Here is a 20,568-nt window from a genome sequence, read left to right on the forward strand (position 1 = left end):
CTGTTTTGCCCTCTTGCATTGCTGATTGGGAGCTGCAGCTGCCACTGCCCAGCATCACAAGAAAATATCATACTGCATGTTGTTAGCCCAGGAAGAGTAAAATTCAAATACCTTTTCTACTGAACGTGCAGCACTTTCACACCATCATGAAGTTGAAAAATTGTATGTCAACCCATCCTATGTTTGGAATTGTCTGTATAGTAGAAAGAACATAAATGGCTTTGAAGTCAGACAGATCCAAGTTCAATTCTTGGCACAGCAAGTTACCATTTATTATGGGTTGAACTGTGTCTCCTCCCTCAAATTCATATGTTGAAGTCCAAGTGCAAAGTACCTCAGATGTAACCTTATTTGGATATAATCACTGCAGATGTAATTAAAGATAAAGTCATACAGGGGCAGGGTAGGTCCTTAATCCACATGACTGGTATCCTTATAAAAGGGGACAGATACACACACAGGAACAATGCCATTTGAATATGAAGGCATAGATCTACAAGTTAAGGAGTGCCAAAGATTACCAGTAAATCACTAGAAGCTAGGGGCGAGGCATAAACAAATTCTGCCCCACAGCCCTCAGAAGGAACCAGCTCTGCCGACACAATGATCTGGACTTTTAGCCGCCAGAACTGTGAGATAAATTTCTAAGCCCCTCAGTATGTGGTACTGTGTTTTGGTGGCCCTAACAAATATACCATTTGTGTGACCTTGGACAAATTATTCATCTTGCTGATGTCTAATGTCCTAATTTGTAACATGAAGGTAATTGCATCTAACTAATAGGGTGGCCATAGGATTAAAATGAAATGGCATTTGTACAATACTTGGCATTATATAAATATTATTTTATGTTTGTGAAACATTAATGCTACCCAAGGAAAATGGGACATTTCTGGAGATTTTTTGAAATGCTGACTGCAACTAACAGGGGCATGTGAAATATACCACCTAAGAGTAACAGGATGGAGAAGGTGGCCCCCTTTTCCTGCTGGATTCCTTAGAGAGGAACCCCAGAGTCATCTTGCTCCCTGTGAAAATATAGCTTCTTGTGGGATAGAACACTAATACAAAAACCAAAATACCCTCAAAGGCAGGAAGAATGAGGCTAACTAACATCCTGTAGTCGGGTAAAGGTAGCAAGGAAAGGAGGTGAACAAAGCTAGAGAAGAATGGGCCAGATGCCTTGGGCCTCCAGGCTTCCCAGCTCACTTCCTTAGGTAAAAAGCTTTAGGCTGGGGGTTGTCCTCACCTCAGCTCCATAAGGGAAACCCAACAGAGGCCTCACCAGTCTCTGGAATGCCTGGTCCTTTCAGGCAGGAGTCCCTGGCCAAAGCAAACAATCCCAGCTCTCCGATTGTGCTCTGGCTGGGGTAGGGGAGAACAAAGATTCCTTTCTTTGCTTCCCCAATTCTATGGCTCCAGCCAAAGGCACTGTTTACACAATCTTCCTGGTGAAAAATTTGTTCCTTTTTTCTCTATGTTGCAGCTGGGAAAGATAGACTCCCTCCTTGCCCGTTCCTTTTCTCCAGACCCCTGGTCAGGAAAAGTGCCCAATACCTGAACCTCCCACCCTCAGATGTCAGCACACCTAGGAGTAACTCCAGGCCCTTTTTTGATTTAACAGAGAACGTCAGAGTTTTAGTGGCAGAAAGCCTGTCTAGATGAGAAACAGACGGGGTGGAGAGATCAGGAGCCTAGCTTGTCTCCATTCCCATTTTGTTTATTCCTCCCTCTCATCCCCAAGGGATGCCTAGGCTTTCCCAGGACCATGTGTATGAGTGAATCAAATGATCCACATCAGGGCAGATTTGGGATGATAAGGTGGGGTAGGATGAAACAATGTTTTCTAGTGAGAAAAGTTTTTCTTTAGCTTTTAATTTACTAACTCCAGCAGCACATGTTTCCCTCAAGCTCCAAAAACAAAAGCAAGGAGAAAAGGAAGCCCCAAAGTGCTGGAGTCTAATTTTAGTACTGGCAGAGAAATCTAGTGTTAAGTTACTCCTGGTAAATTGGTAACTAGGAAACAGCAGAGATGGAGACAATTTACAAGATCTAGGTCTCCGATGAGTTTATTACTTAGTTCCATAACGTGTCCAGGAGGCATATCTCAAGGAAATGTGCCCATTTCACATAAGAAAAGAAACTTAGAGTTAATCAAAGAAGAGTTAACCAAAAGTGACTTAAACCCAGGACTCAGGGACTTTCAATCTGGTCAATTCCACAGGGCCAAGCCGCTATGGGTTTTTGCACTGCGCACATTTTCCTTGCCCTAAATCCCCACTGACTATTCTCCTGTTGCTAAGGGAGTTAGAGGCTAGCTGTTTGTTGCCCTTTGCAGCTATGTTTTGGAAACTTTAAAGTCCCTGCTCGATCCAGCTGTTGAGAGATGTGGATGGAAAAGTCTTAGAGGTACAAGGAAGATACAACTCTGTTTAGGCTGATACCATACTTACATATACACACAACCCCTTACTCCCACCCCCAGAAAGATCTCCAGAGTTCATTTCTGTATAAGCAGCTACACAGTCCTGGAAGGCTCTAATCCACAATGGTTAAAAATATCTATCTTGGGGCCAAAGGTGTGCCCACTAAACTTAACCCTGCCCAGAAACCCAGGAAATGAGCAGTGGGCTAAAATGAAACCAGGGGTAGACAAAATGCTATCTGGCTGCAAGTAACAGGGATGCAATTATAAGAAAAACAGGTCAATCACTTTCACTGAGGAATCTAAAAAACTGTCCAGATTTGTCTTTTCTTCTCCTCCAGTGATATTGTGGCCCCTATATACCTGGTGATATGGTATAATGCAAGGAGCTTTGATAATGAGTTTCTATTCTGTTTTATCACTTTCTATTCTATCACTTTCTACCTAGATAACCTTGAGGATTAAGTCATGATTCTTGAAACTGAATCTTAGTTTTGTCATCTGTTTAAAACAAGAAAAAAAAAACTACTTTACGCAAATGAAATAGCTAAAGAACATGACATACTATTTTTGCTTAAAGATCTTTCCATGTTGAGCCATTCTGAACTAGATTAGATTCAACGAAGTTAGAAGGCAGAGGATCAAAGAAGTCGACTTTTAGTTTCCTTTCAATGCAAAATTCCTTTTGCAGATTAGAAGATTGCATTTATATTAGTTTTCTATTACTACGTAACAAATTACTTTAAACTTAGTGGTTTAAAACAATATCAATTTAAATATTGAATGTCAAATGTAATTGAAAAATAAAAAGAAAAATAATAAAACACATCCATCTAGGTAGATCTGCCTGTGTTCTCTGCTTAGAGTCTCACAAAGCCAAAGTCAAGGTGTTGACTAGGCTGTGTTTTTATCTAGAGGTTCTGAAGAAGAATCCAGTTCCAAGCTCACTCAAGCTGTTGGCAGAATACAGTTCCTTAGAGAACTGAGGTTCCCATTTCCTTGCTGGCTGTTGGTTGAGGGGTCAATTTGAGCTCTTAGAGGCCACTTTCCAGTTCTTATATGTGGTCCCCTCCATCCTTAAATCCATCGAATCCTTCACATCTGATTTCTTGTGCCACCTGAGAAAGCTTTTTGCTTTTAAGGGCTCCTGTGATTAGAATAGGCAGAGACAATCTTCCTTAGTCAACTGTGCCATGTAATGCAATATAACCATAGGCATAATATCCCATCAAATTCACAGGTTCTGGGGATTAGAGAACATTTTAGGAGGTCATTTAAAAAATTCTGCCTACCACAGCACTTACTCAAAAGATCAGAGGAAATGATCTCTTTTGGGGTGGAGGGAAGGAGGTAGTAGGAATAAACCATCTCTAACCAACCATTTACATTACTGAGAGAAGCCAAGAATTTGAGATGAGAGGCCTGACTGACCTCATCCCTGGAATTCTATCTATCATGTCCTCTGCCATTTCTCAAGTGGCTTTATTTCTCAAGATTTTATTTATTTTTAGAGAGGGGAAGGCAGAAACATCGATGTGTGGTTGCCTCTCGTGCGACCCCTGCTTGGAATCTGGCCTGCAACCCAGGAATGTGCCCTGACTGGGAATGGAGCCGGTGACCCCTTAGTTCACAGGTTGGCACTCAATCCACTGAACCACACCAGCCAGGGCCAAGCAGCTACTTTGATTATAATGTACTAGCACTCAGAGTGCCTTGGGGTAAATGCTCAAAAATAGATGCCTGGAAACTAAAAAATCTTCCTTTGTTTTAGTTTTTCATCAAATGCTTACAACACTAAGTATCCCAGAGTGTATCCTAAGAATACATGCTGGAAAATGCATATTTTTAGATATGACTCAAGTTTCATTGCTCAAAACTCGGAGGACTAGAGCAGTATTCTCTACTCACCAGTGTCATGTTACTCCTCTATTTCAGAATTTGACTCGAATATTCCTTCACCTCATTTCTCTTGGAGCTAAGAAGGCAGAGCAGCCTCTAGGTTTCTGGACACCAACTTAAGCTAAATCAATAGTCTTGTTTCCTGAGCAGCTTTCTTATCTTGATGATCTGAGAAGGCTTCAAAATAATAAATCCATCCTGCAAGGGAGGCTGGAACAGGGTTCCTCATTATTGCTGTTCAGCATTTAGATGATTTCCCAAGGACATCATTTTCTTCTGATTAGGATGGGACAAACCTATGGATACTCTTCCCCTGGCATTGAAGGAACACAACTGACTGTTGAAGAAACTGAGGAGTAAGAGGGAAGTAAGACTTTTGCCTTCAGAACCCCAGCATTCTCTCTCCTTTACTTTTCAACCAAACTTTATAAATTTTGAACAGTCAATTCTCTTTTCTATGATAATCATCCTAGGTATAAACTGTCTGGAAAATGCCCGTAAGATACTCTGAACTCCATGGAAAATGAGAAAGCAAATTACAATCAATATACATTAAACTTTGATGACACCATCCTTTCCAAATTCTCCAGGTACCTCTGTTGCACACACATAAACCCTGGGATGAGAATTATTATCCCTACTTAGTATATAGGAAGAAACTGAGGTCCTGGAAAGTTATTGGTTAGTGATCTGCCCAATGTCACAGTGGGCAGTTGTATAAGAGAGATAAGAACTAATACCTCATGATTTCAAATCACATGTTCCTTCTAACTACAAGTAGAAAGCTTTATTTCAATAATGTTTTCAAAATTAGAAAACTCTTCAGCAAATTTGTTCTTGGGTTCTCGCTACTAAAAACATAGCACTCCTCTACCCTAAGTTGTTGGCAACTTGGGTTGCCATCTTTTGGGGCCTAAAAGAGGATCCGGGTTGCCCTGACTCCGGTTGAAGAAATTTGCTTCCAAGCGTCTTGCAGCACCACCTCATCATTCACCTCAGAGAGAACAAAAACACGTGGGCCAAGCTGGGCTCTGTCCAAGCCCGGCTCTGTCCAAGCCCCTAAACTGTTAAGGGGTTAGCTAGATTCAATCCCAAAGAAAGGGCCAAGGGAAAAAAAAAACATGGATGATTCTGATCTGATGACTCAGGAAGGGGATAGAAAATGGAGGCAGTAGCAGTTCAAACTCAGGTGAGCCAAAGGGAGGCCTAGTCCTCATCTCCAAATACATATAGATACCTTCCACATACTCTTAGACGGGGGAACTGTTCTTTTGAGGCACACTTCGAGCCATGGCTCAGAATAATTTGGTGATAGTATAGCAATCTGAAAGCCAGCTGTGGATAGGATTCCTCTCAACCCCTAATCACCATAGCAAAACAACAAAGATGAATGATTTGGGTTAACCTGTTTCCAGAGCATCTGTCTACCCTGGGGTCAAGTTTAAGCCTGGGCTTTAATTTTATAATCATTGATTGAACCAAAAGAAAATGCATTGTAGTTATCTACATTATCCTTTCTGAAAGGACTTTAATACTTACTGTTATTTCAAGCAGATGTAAGATAAGGTTTATTTTAATCTTTATAAATTTACTTAATCTTTAGCCCTGGATGGTGTGGCTCAGTGGCTTGAGCACCAGCCTGTGAACTGACAGGTCACCTGTTCAATTCCCAGTCAGGGCACATGTCTGGGTTGCAGGCCACATCCCCAGTAAGGGCGTGTGAGAGGCAATCAACTGATGTTTCTCTTCCTTTCTTTCTCTTTCCCTTCCCCCCTCTCTGAAAATAAATACAATCTTTAAAAAAATAAATCAAGTTTACTTAACCTTTAGAAAATATTAGTAATTCTTTACCAAACTTGATACTAACTCCACTGTCCAAGGTCCCTATTGAGGTGTTTTTTAAGGTAAAGGGTTTGTTTGCTTATTTTGCTCTTTCCTTCTTGCTTGGGAAAATAAATCACCAGCACTAGCCTTGGGGAGTCACACATGACCAACAGTATGGTGGCAGCCTTACTCTGTTTCCTTACTTGTGAAGTTGAGCTGGTTGGTTTACATAATTAAGAAACTGTGACTAAGGCATTGCTAAAGATACATCATGCTAGGCACCTCTAGATATACAAAGATAAAGATAACATAGTCCCTTCCGTGAGAAACTGACAATCTAACATGGAAGACAAGGCACATACAAAGCCATGATTTATCAGACCATATAAGCATTATAAAGGATACATGTTCTATAGTCCTTTATAGGCATTAATGGTCATTGGCTGATGGTGGATAGAAACCAGGTAAAGGCTTCATGGAAGAAGAGGCAGCATTTAAGCTAAATCTTTCAGTATAACAGGGAGAGTTTCATAAAGAGAAAAGTGAGATTTGGGGGAAAAAAGAGAAATGGCCAAAGGGTGAGTCCTGAAGATAGAAGGACAGGAACGCAAGAGAAATATTTGAAAAATGACAAATAGTGCACTTTTGGTACTATATGGGAATAAAACAAAAAGCCAAGGCCAGACTGTTATTGAATTGGTAAATGACAAAACCAGTATTATGCTTAAGGCAGAAATGGTGGGTGAAAGTAAACGCTGAAGGGAAGAGACCAGAGGCAGAAGGCCAGTCAAGAGGGTACTGCAACAGACCAAGTGGGTGGCAATGAGGGCCTAAGCCAGGATAGCTGCAGCAGAAGCAGAGACCATTAGTCATAATGTTAAACAAGCCAGCACTGTAAGTTGCCACTGACCCAATCATCTAAGGTGAGGAACAGGCCATGGCAGGTGAAAATTATTAAAAAGGAGACCTGATCTGAATAAAACTTTCCTGACACATACTGAAGAACAAGTGAGGCCAGATCCATGTTGAGTTTAGAATTGTCACCACCCTTCAGGCCTTATACTTTTGCCAAGACACTCAGCCAACTGTGGAAAAGAAATATACGCAGGAGACTCAAGTAACGTATTATTAATACAGTATTTATTTGTCTTTCCTCTGTCAAACCCTGAGCCAACCACTTTCCCCAGGCTGCCTAGGGAGGTACAGGAAAAGGAACATACAGGGCAGACAAGACATGGGAGGAAGAACTATGGGAGGTGGTGACGGCTCCTTCACATGGCGAAGAGGATGAGAAAAGCCACCATCAGGCAAAAAAGCCCCATGGCCTCTGAGAGGGCAAAGCCCAGAATGGCGTACGAGAAGAGCTGTTGCTTCAGAGAAGGGTTCCTGGGAGAAGGGGAAGAAAAAAGACTGAATTTCTAGTCCACACAAAGAAAAGAACACCAAAGGTGGGCTCAGGGAGAATTCATCCCTTCAAGCTCATCTTATATATTAATGAGTCTCTTGGGGTGACACCACCATGCCCACATTGTTGCCTGAATACATCAGGGGTTCTACAGAGACTGAATGAGGGCAATGGAGAATCTGAATTTAATACAAACTAGGCACACACATTACCACCTTTGATGGATCACCCGTATCATCATCATCACTTAAGACCTCTGGGCCCGGACACTTAACTATCCAGGGCCCAGCAAGGATGGAAGTGATATTTGGAGTGACAGGGTTTATCAAACTTTAAGCAGCAGAAATCCCAAATACAAAACATATAAAAGCCAAACTGTAATGGTAAAAAAAAAAAAAAAAAAAAAAAAGTAGGTGGTTGTAAAAGCTTGTTTTGCTGGTTTCCCCTTCATTCTCTAAGACATTCTCTGGAGCATACCCTCAGAACTCTACGGCTTTAGGTACAGTTAGAAAAACATCATTCTAGATGGCAAGCGAGTCAGAGGGAAACAATACCTTTTCTCATTTCAAAAGAGTCAAAAGAGCCCTGGCTGGCGTGGCTTAGTGGATTGAACAACGGACTGCGAACCAAAGGGTCACCTATTCCATTCGCAGTCAGGGTACATACATGGGTTGCAGGCTAGGTCCCCAGCAGGGGGTGCAGGAGAGGCAACCACACATTGATGGGTTTTTCCCCCCTTTCTTTCTCCCTCCCTTCCCCTATGTCTAAAATTAAATAATAAAAAAAAACACTTAAAAAATAGTCAAAAGATTTTTGATTTTAAGAAGCTACAAATCGCCTAATAGTGTTTAAATGACATAAATTAAAATTGGATAAAGAATTCCTAGTTCTGCCCTGACCAGTGTGGCTCAGTGAGTTGCGCATTGTCCCACAGAGCAAAAGTGCCGGCCAGGGCACATGCCTGGGTTCCAGGTTTGGTCCCTGGTTGGAGCAAGCATGAGGCAACCGATTGATATTCTCTCTCATATCAGTGTTTCTCTCCCTCTTTCTCCCTGTTGCCCCTCTCTCTAAAAACAAATAAATAAAATCTAAACAAAACAAAACAACAAAAGAGCCCTTTCAATTCTGAAAGTCAATATATATTTTGTATTTCCCTTACTGTCACCTCTGGAAGTCATCATGGATAAAGTAAAGAAAACACTACCTTTTAAGAGAATTTTGAACACAGAAGCAGGTAGGCTTGTTTCATATAAATCCTAAAAAATAAATTTACTTTCCTGAAGACATTAAGAGAACTAACTTGAGGTTCTCTAGAGAATTAATTTACTACTAACAGTGAGATGCCCAGGGTTGGTGGGGACCAACTAATCCCAAGTGCCAGGGAGCAGTGGGGCTGGCTGCAGAGGCAGTTTTCCCAGGGGTGACAGAGGGGAATTCCCAGTGATTGGGGAAAAACAGCAGTGAAGCCACTATACTGAATCTAGGGGGGCTCTAGAGCAGGGGCAGCAAACTTTTCCTATAAAGAGCCAGACGGAAGTATTTCAGGCTTGTGGGTCACAGACAGTCTATTGCCTTTTTTCCCCATGACCCTTTTTAAAAATGTAAAACCCATTCTTAGCTCAGCTGTACAAAACCAGGTCATGACCCAGATATGGCCCACCCACATTAGTTTGTCTACTCCTGCTCTAAACCAAAGCTGTTCAATAATATTGTATATTTTCACTGTCCAGTATAGTAGCCACTAGTCATGTATGGCTACCAGACACTTGAAATGAGACTGAGAAATCAAACACATAAACTTGGTGTACTTTTAATTAACTAAAATTTAAACTCAGTCACATAGCTAGTGGCTACTATATAGGACAGCGCAGCTCTAGATCCCCAAATATTTCTGCCCAGACATTTAGAAAGCATATCAGAGCCAATGGAGAGTCCAACTTACCTGGCATAACCAATGATGAGGCTCCCAAACACAGTCCCAATTCCAGCCCCAGAGCCTGCCACCCCTACTGTGGCAGCCCCAGCCCCAATGAACTTGGCTGCTGTGTCAATGTCCCTTGAAATGGCGCTGGTTTGGAAGCTGCGGCTAGAAATAAGTGGGATCAGAGGATGTGGGGCTGCCAAGCTGCTGAGGCTCTGTGAAGAAGAGGCATATAGGACGTAAAATTTTTAGGAAACCCCCTTTTGCTCTGGAAAATTTTATACCATTTAAACGTTTTGTGCTACCAAATATCGTATTTTTTCCTCCCAAACAGAAAATCTTTTTACTTCCTGGAAAACTTCTTAAAATGCTGCCAAGAACTTTTTAATGCAAGAAGGAGACTTCAAATATCTTTAAGATTCAAGTATGTGTCCTGGCTGGCATGGCTCAGTGGACTGAGCACCTGCCTATGAACTGAAAGGTCACTGGTTCAATTCCAAATCATGGCACAAGACTGGGTTGCAGCTAGGTCCCCAGTTGGGGGAGTGTTGAGAGGCAACCGACTGATGTTTCTCTCTCCCTCTCCCTTTCTCTGAAAATAAATAAATCAGATCTTAAAAAAAGAAAAAAGATTCAAGTATGCTCTTAAGTGTAAGACTAAAACCCTAGCCTGTGTCCTGAAGAGAGCATCTTCCTGGGACTAAATGCTCCCAACTGAAGTCATCAGCAGCACAAATGGGCATATGCCACCAGAGCCAGAGCTGGAACACTAGAGCATATATGCTATCAACTAAAGCCAGTGGTCTTGATCCTTCACTAATTTTCCTGTGATGACTGCCACCAGTACTCCCCCTACTTGTTCTTCCAGGTAACCCTCCCCACTGCCCACCCCCAAACCACAGGCCCAATTCCACCTGTAAGGTACCTCATCTGTCAGTGTGTCTGTTCCTTTTAGCACCACTGCAGATAGTGACCGGCTCAGCAGCTGCGAGGAGCTCCTGACCTAGGAATGACAAAAGGGCAAGAAGGTCAAGGAAGGCTGCAGAGAGGAATTCAGAACCATCCTAAATTGTTACTCAATGCCCCTTTAACTCTCTCAAACTTAAATAGAATCTTGGATCATTCTTTTAGCAAATTCTAGATTCAAGAACCTCACCATTTCTCTTGCTTCCTAGGCTTCTCCTTTGCTTTAAGAGAAGTCTACTTCTTTGGGGGCTACCCTTGCTGTAACCTTTTGAAGGCCTCAAGAAGGGAAAAAATATAAAGCCTCAGGAACATCTGCTTCACTCAGTAAGAGATTTATGGAGGTGAGGAGGGTGTAGGGAAAGGGTATGGAGGGATAAATGGTAATAAAAAAATACAATAAAAATATAAAAAATAAATAAAATGAATTATTTTACTGTAAGTAAATAAAGTAAGTATATTAAAAGATAAAAGAGAAAGAGATTTATATTGGTAACAGCTAGCCCATTAGAAGGAAGCCAATGACTGGAGCACCATTCCCTAAACACACCCTTCTGAAGACAGGCACAAAGATTCATGCTCTAAATTCACCCCCTCCTGGTAGCCTTTTCTGACTGACTCCAAGCCAGCACCTCCAAGGCAGACAACGTGGTGGCTAACAACCAGGGCTTTAGTCATATAGATCTACTATATTCATCTTAGCTCTGTAATCAGCTGTGTGATCTTAGGAAAAGTCACTTAACTCTAAGCCTGTTTTCTCATCTTTTAAATGGGACTATTGTATCTCAAGAGCTGATTCAAGGAGTAAATGAGATTTTATATATACAAACTGGTAAACTTAGTGCTAGGTATAGTAAGTGCTCAATAAATGATACCCATCAATAGCATCACAGATGAATGAACCAATTGCTTCCACCATTTAGTAATTTATAATTTATAATTTCTTCCATGTGGTTGCTTCTGAGTCAAAGGTTTTTCCAATGTGTATTTATGTATATTTTGGCTTCCTACCCAAACTTAAGCTCCCAGAGGGGGCTCTTACCTATAGCTCTCCAAAACTCAGGACAAGATCATATACACAGTGTATATTCAATCCAAGCTGGGCAATCTACTTCATGTTTACCATTTCTGGCTGGGTTCCAGTTTACAGAAAGTTTTAGGGTAGAAATAACTTGATCTTAGTCTAGATTTTCATTTATACTCTTCTAAGATTGCTGGATGGGAAGAATTAACTGGCCTCCAGGGGCTATGGGGCAGGTAAGCATTCACTTTCTTCTGTCAGGAGGGCACAGCAAAGGATATTTCCCCAGCCCAACTGTGAAGAACATGGTGTTACAAGAGATAAGATGCTCCTCCTTAAAAACTCTCCTAGAAAAGGAAGGTACTCACCAAGGTGGGGGTGGAGACAAACTTGGCGCAGGTGTACATTTTCAGGGAATGAGGGACTACGGCAGGAGAGCTGGAATTAAAGAAGCAGCATTGTAAACACTGTCCTTGCTCACCAAAGGACATCCTTATTAGCAAAACAGTGGCCAGAGAGCAGAGTGACTGACCTCAAGTCTTAGAAGAGATGGAATTAGGATTAAGTCAAGATTTCCTTATAATCAAGTGACTTACCCTGGTCTAGCAAGTAGCCTCTTGGTTCTAGTTTTAAGACCTGTTATTCATTTCCACAGATTCATGATTGGGGTTGTCAGAAGAATTTCCTCAGAGTGTCCTTTGCCTAAGCTTTCCTGTTTCTATTCAAAAGGAACTCTTCAAGAACTCATTGTCTGGGCTTTTGTTGTTGTTGTTGTCTGGACTTTTTATTAAAGACTCTTGGGAGTTATTTTTAGAAGGCCAAGACACCGGGTCTCCAACAAGTTTAATTACTTTTAAGTATTTGAGTCCCAATTTCCAACATTGATTAATTGAGGAAGATCAATGAGGAACTTTGCCACTATTCTAATTAGCAATGACTACTAAAGTACCTATTTTCATTATCACACTAAGGGGTACTCAGTTTTGTATCCTCGAGATCTAAAACAATGCTGACGCCTTGTAGGTGCTTAAGTTGGTAGCACTGAAACCTTCTAAGAGAAATGGGGAAGTTAAACATCTGAAGGCAGGGTTTCTCCAAGTGAAGTGAGAAGCCCACCTGAAGTAGTTATCTAGGGATAAGGATGGTGTATGACTAAAAATGTTCTTGGGTCCCACCTTAGACGTTCTGGGTCGAGACTTCTGGGGTAAGACCCAAGTACCCTGTATTTCAAACAAGATTCTCAAATGATTCTTAGCCACATTGAAGGCACCCTCTAAAAACCAGTCTTGAAATTATGATAGTGGTAAAGCCAGGAATTGAACTCTTCTCACTCATAAGTGAATGCTTTCTAAGATGCTAAAGGTTAAAATACTCACCGATTACTCAGGCCTGTTTACAGACACTTCCTTAATGAGTTGGACTCATCTTTTCTGAAGTTACACTTCTGAATCCAGAATCTTTAAGTTACTTTTAGATTAATGGATAGCTTCCAATCTTATCCTGTCAAGAACTCTGATTTCCACCTATATGTAACTCTAACCCAATTTTGTGCAGAACTATTCAGGTTTTCTTGGATCAAAATCCAAAATTTCTTTAAAGCTTTAAAAAAGGGTCCCCCCCCAAGGAATTAAACCTCAATATCATTTCTAAAATGTAGTTTTTTAGGGGGATTAAATGAAGTAACTTAGGTAAAGAGAGTAATGTGATGCTGGCAGGTGAGACCACAAAGGGTGGCAATTAACAGAGCCTGCAAGAAGTGCAGATTGCTCCATGGGTCACCTAACCTTGGCAAGTCTGCAACTGGTAGCCTACAACACCTCAGGCAATGGCACCATCCAGAATCAGAAGAACTAATTCATCACAGATTTCTTCGTGCCTGTAGTTACAGAGCTGATGACTTAACCATTCCCTTCCTTAAACGTTCTTTTCCCTCTTGAGGACAAAGTTATCCCATGCAGGTCCCACCCTACCCTTTTGGGCCTGCTACCTGTAACAGAAAACCTCACTATTACTCCACCACTTACATGTTCCCCAACTACACCAGAGTGACAGGAAGAGAATGGTACCAGGGGACAACCCAAGGTTCGAAAGAAAACGGTCTCTTTTCTGCCATAGCTCTCCCAGATAACTCCCTGAAGGGAGTGTCTTGGCTGTTTCGTTCACTTCTACCACGTTGAGAATTTTTTCTTTTTGAGGGGTGCTGACTAGAGGGGTTGGTGGCTTTAGATGATCCACTATCCCCTTTGCTCGGCACCTGAGGTCCTGTAGCGTGGAGATTTCGGGATAAGGAAGACACAGAGTCAGGATGAGAGAAGAAAGCAAAGATAGGAAGGGAGAGTCTGGGGGTTGTGAAAACTCATAAAGGGTAAGCGGGTAAGAAACGAGCGTTTGTAATGGTTGGGTCAGAACAGGTGAAATGAACACTGTAGGACTTGACTCTCGACAGCTCCAAGGAGCCCTCCCCCAGTCATCCAAGATGGCGCCAGTCCCGCACGGCTGGAGGTCACCGACACGCGGAAGGGGCAGACCCTAAGGCGCGGGGATAACGGGAGGGAGGGAGCGTATGAGGACCCGGGTGGGAGCATGCAAGGTAAGGGCCTCAAAGCGTCCGCGCTAAAGAGGGTATCCCGCGCGCGTGCGCGGCGCAAAGCAGGCACGAGGGCCCAAACCTTACCTGCTCCCAGGGCGGAGAAGACAGAAAGGGGCGGGGAACAGAAATAGCGAAAGGACAGCTTGGCGCATGCGCGGATTGGACCAACGAGTCGCCCCACAACGTTGAGGTGGCCCTGGTCGGCCACCTCTGTGGCGGCATGCGGCCAGTCGCTCCACCTGGCGTTGGAGAGGAGAAACTGCAGGCGTAGCCGACCGAGTGCAGAAGTGAGTACAACTGCCACGCACGGTGTAAGTCGATCAATAATGGGGCCTGCGATTTGGTCTGCACAGCTTTTGGGGTTTTGGCCTCGCTTCCCCTTTCCGAGCATGCGCAGTCACAGTGAAAAAAAGCTAACAAATTCAGTGTTAAATAGCACACAATCGGGATTGGGGTTCACTGCTCAAATGTAGCAGGAGGAAAATGGAGACATGGAATTCCTGCCTTCTGTTGCTCCTGGAGCCCTGGCTTTATGGGTAGGAAACCCATTTAATGGGGAAAAGTCGGTAAAACGCCTTAGCTGCCTCTGGTGGCTTTGCCTTTATTATCCTCTCGCTCTTAAATCCAGTGATTACCAATGAGGAAACCAGCATCAGTGAAGCAGAAGATAGGGGTTCAAGATGACTGGGACTCAAGTACCCTGACTCTAAGTTCTGAAGACAGTCGAGGAATGACGGGCACCAAGTGACCTTCAGTGAGGTTGCGAGGCCACCCCAGGCATGCCCATGCCTCTGCCCGGGCTCCATCTACTCAAGATGAGATAAGCAGACCCCCAATGATGTGGTCCCATGAAAACCTCTCAGCTTCTCCTTCGTGCCTCTTCCCTCATCCAGTCCTTCCCCTATGTAAGGAATCCGGGGCTTCCAGGCCCTCATTGCTTCTAGGCCTCTGTCTCGTAGACAGGGTATGACCGGCCCTTTCAGAGGAAGGTGGCAAGGCCTACCTCGTTCCCCTCTTGTCCAAACCTCAGCCGTCTTGGTATCGTCTTGAACGCAACACGAGAAAGACGGGGAAAGCTCACCAAACCCCCATAAAAGAATAAAAAATAAAAAGAAAGCCGCGGCTGTAAATAAAGCCAAATCCGCCGGCCTCTGAGGGGCTGTTTGTCCTCCCCTCCTTGGCCCCGTCCTTCCCGCAGCCCCCTCCCGGTTCTCTGGCCCCGCGGCACCCCGGCCCCGAGCTCCTCCATTTAATCGGATTTGGGAGAAGGGGAGGATAAATCACCGCAGCAGCTTTACGGTCCCGGAGGAGAGGCGAGCCGCAGCCAGGCACACCCCGGCCGGCGATAAAAACCGCCGCTGAAAGCCCACGGAGCAATTTCCCGGGACCCCGAGCGACGCCATTACAGGAATGTAATTTTGCCCGGATGAGGCCCGGAGTTTAATTATCCTCACGGAGGAATTTCAATGCGGCCAATCCATCTTGCAGGCGGGCGGCAGAGGGATTTATATGGGCCCGTTATTTCACACCGATCCTCCATCTGCATTTTTATGGTTCTGAGCTCCTGCAAGGGGGTGGGGGGAGGAGTGGGGAGAAATCGGAGAAGCGGGCAAAGAGAGAAAGGTGGGGGACTTCCCACCCTTCCTAAATTCACAATTTCACCTCGGTGAGGATTCTCACTGGTTCCCCTGAAAGTCCCAAATTTCCCTCCAGTGCCACTGGTTGTCTTAGGGCAGGAGGGTTGGTGAGGAATGAAACTAGGAGGCTTGCGAATCAATCAACAGGTATTTACCAAGAACCAAGCAGTGCCAGGCACTGTCAGATGCTGCGAGGAGCAAGGGAAGACAGGCTAGCAAGGATATACCGTGAAGTCCCCAGGCGCCCCCACCCCATCCATATTGAATTCCTTTTAGCGCTTAGCTTCATGTCCTCTGAGGCAAAATGTCCACAGTTCTTAGAGCCGCTACCACCAAACGGTTTTTGCAGCTGTTGCGACAATATAGACACCTCTCAGATATCGCTAAAAATCTCAGAGGCGGTTTGGAGAAGGGGCTCGTGAGAAAGCTAAAGCTGGCTCCTCCCAAAAGTTGTTACAGCTTGCCAGATTTAATTCTCCCTTACTCTCATTCTCCGGGTACTGGATTCAGGCAAACCTGATTTCCCAAATCACTGTATGACCTTGGGCAAGCTGTTTAACCCCTCTAAATCGATTACCTCCTATGTAAATTGGGAATAATAGTGCTTACTCCACAGCGAACATTGGGGATAATAAACGTGAAGCTTTTAGCAAGGTGCTTGGAACTCGGTAAGAGTTTGATAAATGCTAGTAATATAATAACAACATTACTGTTATTTATTATTATTATAGTTAGTAAGTATTGCAATTCAATTCTGTACTGCTCCTCAGAGAAGTTATTACAAGGTCCTTTCAGTGATAGTTGAAAAATACTCAACTATTACTTATTGAACTTTTTCACCTACATCAATCATCCAAAACAAGTTGTTTGATGTAGTTGATGGTTGGAGATCTGTGGGGAGGGTTGAGAATCCTGGGGACGATTGCTACTAGGTCTGAAGCCAGAAATTAAATCAACAGGGGAACGGTGAGAGATGGATTAATTTGAAGACAACAAAAGACGATCCAAGAGAATAATAGCAAAGGACATAGGGGTCTAAAAGGATTGGGAAAGGGTCCTTCCTTCACTTCAGGAAATACAACGGTCCAGGAATCGAAGGGTGTGGAGCCAGAACTATCCTTTCCAATCAATCCCTTTATTTTCCTACCAGGCCATGTAGCAAGGTTGGCCTGATTGGCCAGCTCTTCTAATGACTGTTAGTGGCAGATTCTGAGTGGTTAGCAGCCTCCCTGAGCAGTAGTTACGAAGTAATGAGCTTGATCTTTTCTTTTTTAGGATTGGTTAACATTCCAAAGAGGACAGTCATTTAATTGACTGGATAGGCTAGAAGGGAGGTCCAGCACCTCTCATAGAGAAATTTTGTGCTCTTTTCCACAAAGGTCACCAAGAAAGTGTCTTAATTGACGTATGCATGTTTGCTTTTAGAAAGACAGTAGTTAAGTGAAGAAGAATCAAGAGAATCATGCAGGCATACTACCACTCAATTTGAAACCCCAAATGGGGAGGGATTCACAGAGAGAAGAAGAATAAAGAGAGAGAGACTAAGACACAAGGAAATGCAAAGAAAAATTGCCAGAGAGAGGAGGAAGGTTTTGAATAATTTGTTTTTCATTCCTGATGGTTTAAGATGAGGCTGCTTTCTGCATTTTGCTAGATGCACATGTTGCCAGCACATGGCATAGAAAGAATAGCGGCTGTCCTGGAGGCAGGAGAATGGGAGTCTAGTCCCAGCTTTGCAACTAACTAGCTGAGTAACAGCAAGTTTCTTCGTATGTCAAAACTTCTGTTTTCTCATTTTGGAAAATCAGAGAGAGAAATAGGTGATATCTAAGATTCTACCCACAGTTAACCTTCTGGGATTCTCTTTCTGTTAAACAAGCAATTTTATGTAAGTTGAAGTAGTACCTATGCATTCTCAATAAGGACTATTCTTGGGTCTTAAACTCCTCTGTTTGTGATTGTTAATTTCAAGCTCCTGTGACTGGTGGGTACTGACTGATGGATTTTCTACTTCCTCTTGCTAAATCATTTCCCCAGGACAGCAGGACTGTGAGCCATCAGCAAACAACTCTAGTCTGAGAGAAAAAGAAAAAAAGCACGACAGCAACAAAAACAGCAAATAGAGGAAGGGAACGAGTTGTTAGTATCCAGGCTTCTGAGAGAAAGATCAGTGGGAAGGTAGCAGAAGGATGACAAAACAAATTTTTGCTGGGAAAGAATCCAGCAAATTTGTATGCATATGATAAATGTGTACAGGTCCTACATATTTATCTAGAAGCTGTGATTCAGTGTATATATGAACAAATTTTTGTCCCTGCCATTTGGTGGCTCCCAAGCCAAGGAACACACACAGACAAAACAGAAAATAAAAATCATGGTGATATATTGTGAAGAGCTCAGGACAGCAAACTAGACATCTGAATTTAGATTTTGAAAACCTACATTTAATTATGTGACTTCGAGAAAATCACTTCCCCTCTATAGACTGTAGCTTTTTCACCTGCAAAATGTAGGAAAACACTAGATGATTGTTGAGTTCTCTTTCAGTTTTAAGTATAGATAGCATAGATTTGTCCTTCCTGGTTTGCCCATGTCTTCTGTGACTTCAAGCAATCAACCAGTATTTATTAAGCGTCTACTACTGTGTGCAAGGTATTGTGCTACATATTGTGAGTGGGAATAAAGGGGAAGACATAATTCCTTCATAAATTTATAATCAGTAAGAAAAACATGTACATGTATAATTAAGATATGTGGCATGATTTAATAGGTTATATGAGTAATAGGAATTGAGAAGACAGTATGACTTCCAGCTATACAATGATCAGGGGCACCATGATGAGGGTGGATTTTTGTTCTTTTTTAAAAATTTTGTTTAAAGATTAAAACAATATTTTATGTATTTATTTTCAGAGAGAGGAGAAGGGAGGGTGAAAGAGAGGGAGAGAAACATCGATTGGTTGCCTCTTTCTTGCCCCCAACTGGAGACCTGGCCCACAACCCAGGCATGTGCCCTAACAGGGAATCGATTGGGCAACCTTTCAGTTCGCAGGCCTGTGCTCAAGCCACTGAGCCACACCAGCCAGACTAGTTCATACTTTTTTAAAAGAAGGAACCCTGGCTGGTGTGGCTTAGTGGATTGAGCACTGGCCTGTGAACCAAAGGGTCACTAGTTCAATTCCCAGTCAGGGCACATGCCTAGGTTGTGATTCAAGCTACACCCAGTAGCGGGTGCATGAGAGGCAACCACACATTGATGTTTCTCTTCCTTTCTTTCTCCTTCCCTTCCCCTCTCTCTAGGAATAAATAAATATATTTTTTAAAAAAGAAAGTGTGAAATATTTGAATCATATAAAAGTTTCAAGTAACAGCTATAATTTATTGAATATTGAGATTGTAAGTGCCAGGCACTATCCTAGGTGTTGGAAACACAGCTGTGAACAAAATAGGACAAAAATCCTTGCCTTCCCAGTGAAGACATTTTATATAAATCATGAAGCATAATAATAAAATGGAAACCCTTTAAACTACCTCTAATTCAAGAAAAGAAAAACAATTACCACTACCACTGAGGGGCCCACATGCTTTTCTCCTGTATCAGCCCCTGAATTTTGTGTTTACCATTTCAAGGTTTTTGTTGATATTTTTGCCACATATTATTTTTGGGCTCTACCCTTTAAAATATCATTCTAAGAGTGGTATAATGTTGTTTTTAGACTTTGATTGCTCTTCTTATTTAACATTATATTTCTAAGATTTATCCATGTTGATATAGGTAATTGTAGTTTATTCATTTTCATTGATGTATAATAGTTCAACAATTAGTTGATTAATTCTCCTGTTGATGAGTAGTTAGGTTTGTTTCTACCTTTTTGCCATTACAAGCAATACTTCTCAAAACATTTTTATACATATCTCCTGGTATACATGGGTGATAGTTTCATATATATATGAAACTATATACCTATATATATAGGTATATATATATACCTATATCCTCCTGGATTGTAGGATATGAATATCTTTAACTTTTTTAGTAAAAGGAGAAAGATTTATACGATCTGAAGAGAAACCAGAGTATCTTTAACTTTTTAAAATAATGTCAGATTATTTCCTGATATTTATGCCCTTCAAAGTATATAACAGTTTCAGCTGCTACCCTATCTTTACCAACTTTGGTATTTAGTCAATCTGCTAAGTATGAAATGGTATTTTACAGTGGTTTGCATTTATATTTGCCTTATTATTAATGAAATTAAGCATCTTTTCATATATTTACTTACCAATCATGTTTCTTCTACCGTGAAATGCCTATTCATGTATCTCTTTTGCCTGTTTTTCTATTGGGTTATACGTCATCTCCCTATGATTTATAGAAATTAATATATATATAATTTGTTATATATATGTGGCCTAGTACTGACCCTTTATTAGTGGCAGCTATTAATGAGGTTTAAAGACAGAGGATTTCAGTTCCAGCTCAGAATCCTCATTTAGTTGGATTAATTAATTCTTAATTCATTCATTAAATATTTATTGAATGTCTAGCCAGACATCATGCTACATAATGAGAACACAATCCCACTTTTATTCACCCCTTACCACTTCCAAAATCTAGCTGGGTCCAAGCCCTGACATTTCTTGCTGGACTGCTACAATAGCCTTTTTAACTGGACTTCTTGATTCCAATCTGGTTTTGCCAGTCTACTTTCCACACAGTAAGTAGCTAAAACGATCTTTTAAAATGTTGATCAGATAATGCAACTAAACCCTCCCATTAGTTTTCCAGTACTTAGAAAAAGTTTCAGGGTTCAGCTACACCAGACTCCTACTGATCCTTAGACATACCAAACTTGTTCTCACTCAGGCCCTTTGCTGTTTCC

The 20,568-nt window shown here is 42.2% G+C and overlaps 1 protein-coding gene across 1 annotated transcript; it reads right to left on the reverse strand.

Annotated features, from left to right (window-relative positions):
• Positions 1-7,266: 7,266 nt before the first annotated feature.
• On the reverse strand, positions 7,267-14,215 carry ATP5MC2 (ATP synthase membrane subunit c locus 2). The gene is made up of 5 exons (XM_037137583.2): positions 14,133-14,215; positions 11,827-11,896; positions 10,400-10,477; positions 9,496-9,689; positions 7,267-7,534 (listed from the first exon to the last, which is right to left on the reverse strand). Exons 1-5 carry the CDS (start codon positions 14,198-14,200, stop codon positions 7,420-7,422), a joined length of 525 nt encoding a protein of 174 aa, XP_036993478.2. The 5' UTR covers positions 14,201-14,215; the 3' UTR covers positions 7,267-7,419.
• Between the last annotated feature and the right edge of the window lie 6,353 nt (positions 14,216-20,568).

This window comes from Artibeus jamaicensis, unplaced genomic scaffold, assembly GCF_021234435.1.
Source record: "Artibeus jamaicensis isolate MK-2021 breed Jamaican fruit bat unplaced genomic scaffold, CSHL_Jam_final contig_233, whole genome shotgun sequence".
NCBI classification, from domain to species: Eukaryota; Metazoa; Chordata; class Mammalia; order Chiroptera; family Phyllostomidae; genus Artibeus; species Artibeus jamaicensis.

What these genes read in the sequence shown, in the direction of transcription:
- ATP5MC2 (XM_037137583.2), bottom strand. Translation starts at nt 14,200, where the DNA reads ATGCGCCAAGCTGTCCTTTCGCTATTTCTGTTCCCCGCCCCTTTCTGT. An exon ending in CTTCTCCGCCCTGGGAGCAG is followed by an intron (nt 11,897 to 14,132) that starts GTAAGGTTTGGG and finishes CTTTAATTCCAG; the next exon opens with CTCTCCTGCCGTAGTCCCTC. An exon ending in CAGACACACTGACAGATGAG is followed by an intron (nt 9,690 to 10,399) that starts GTACCTTACAGG and finishes TCTTCTTCACAG; the next exon opens with AGCCTCAGCAGCTTGGCAGC.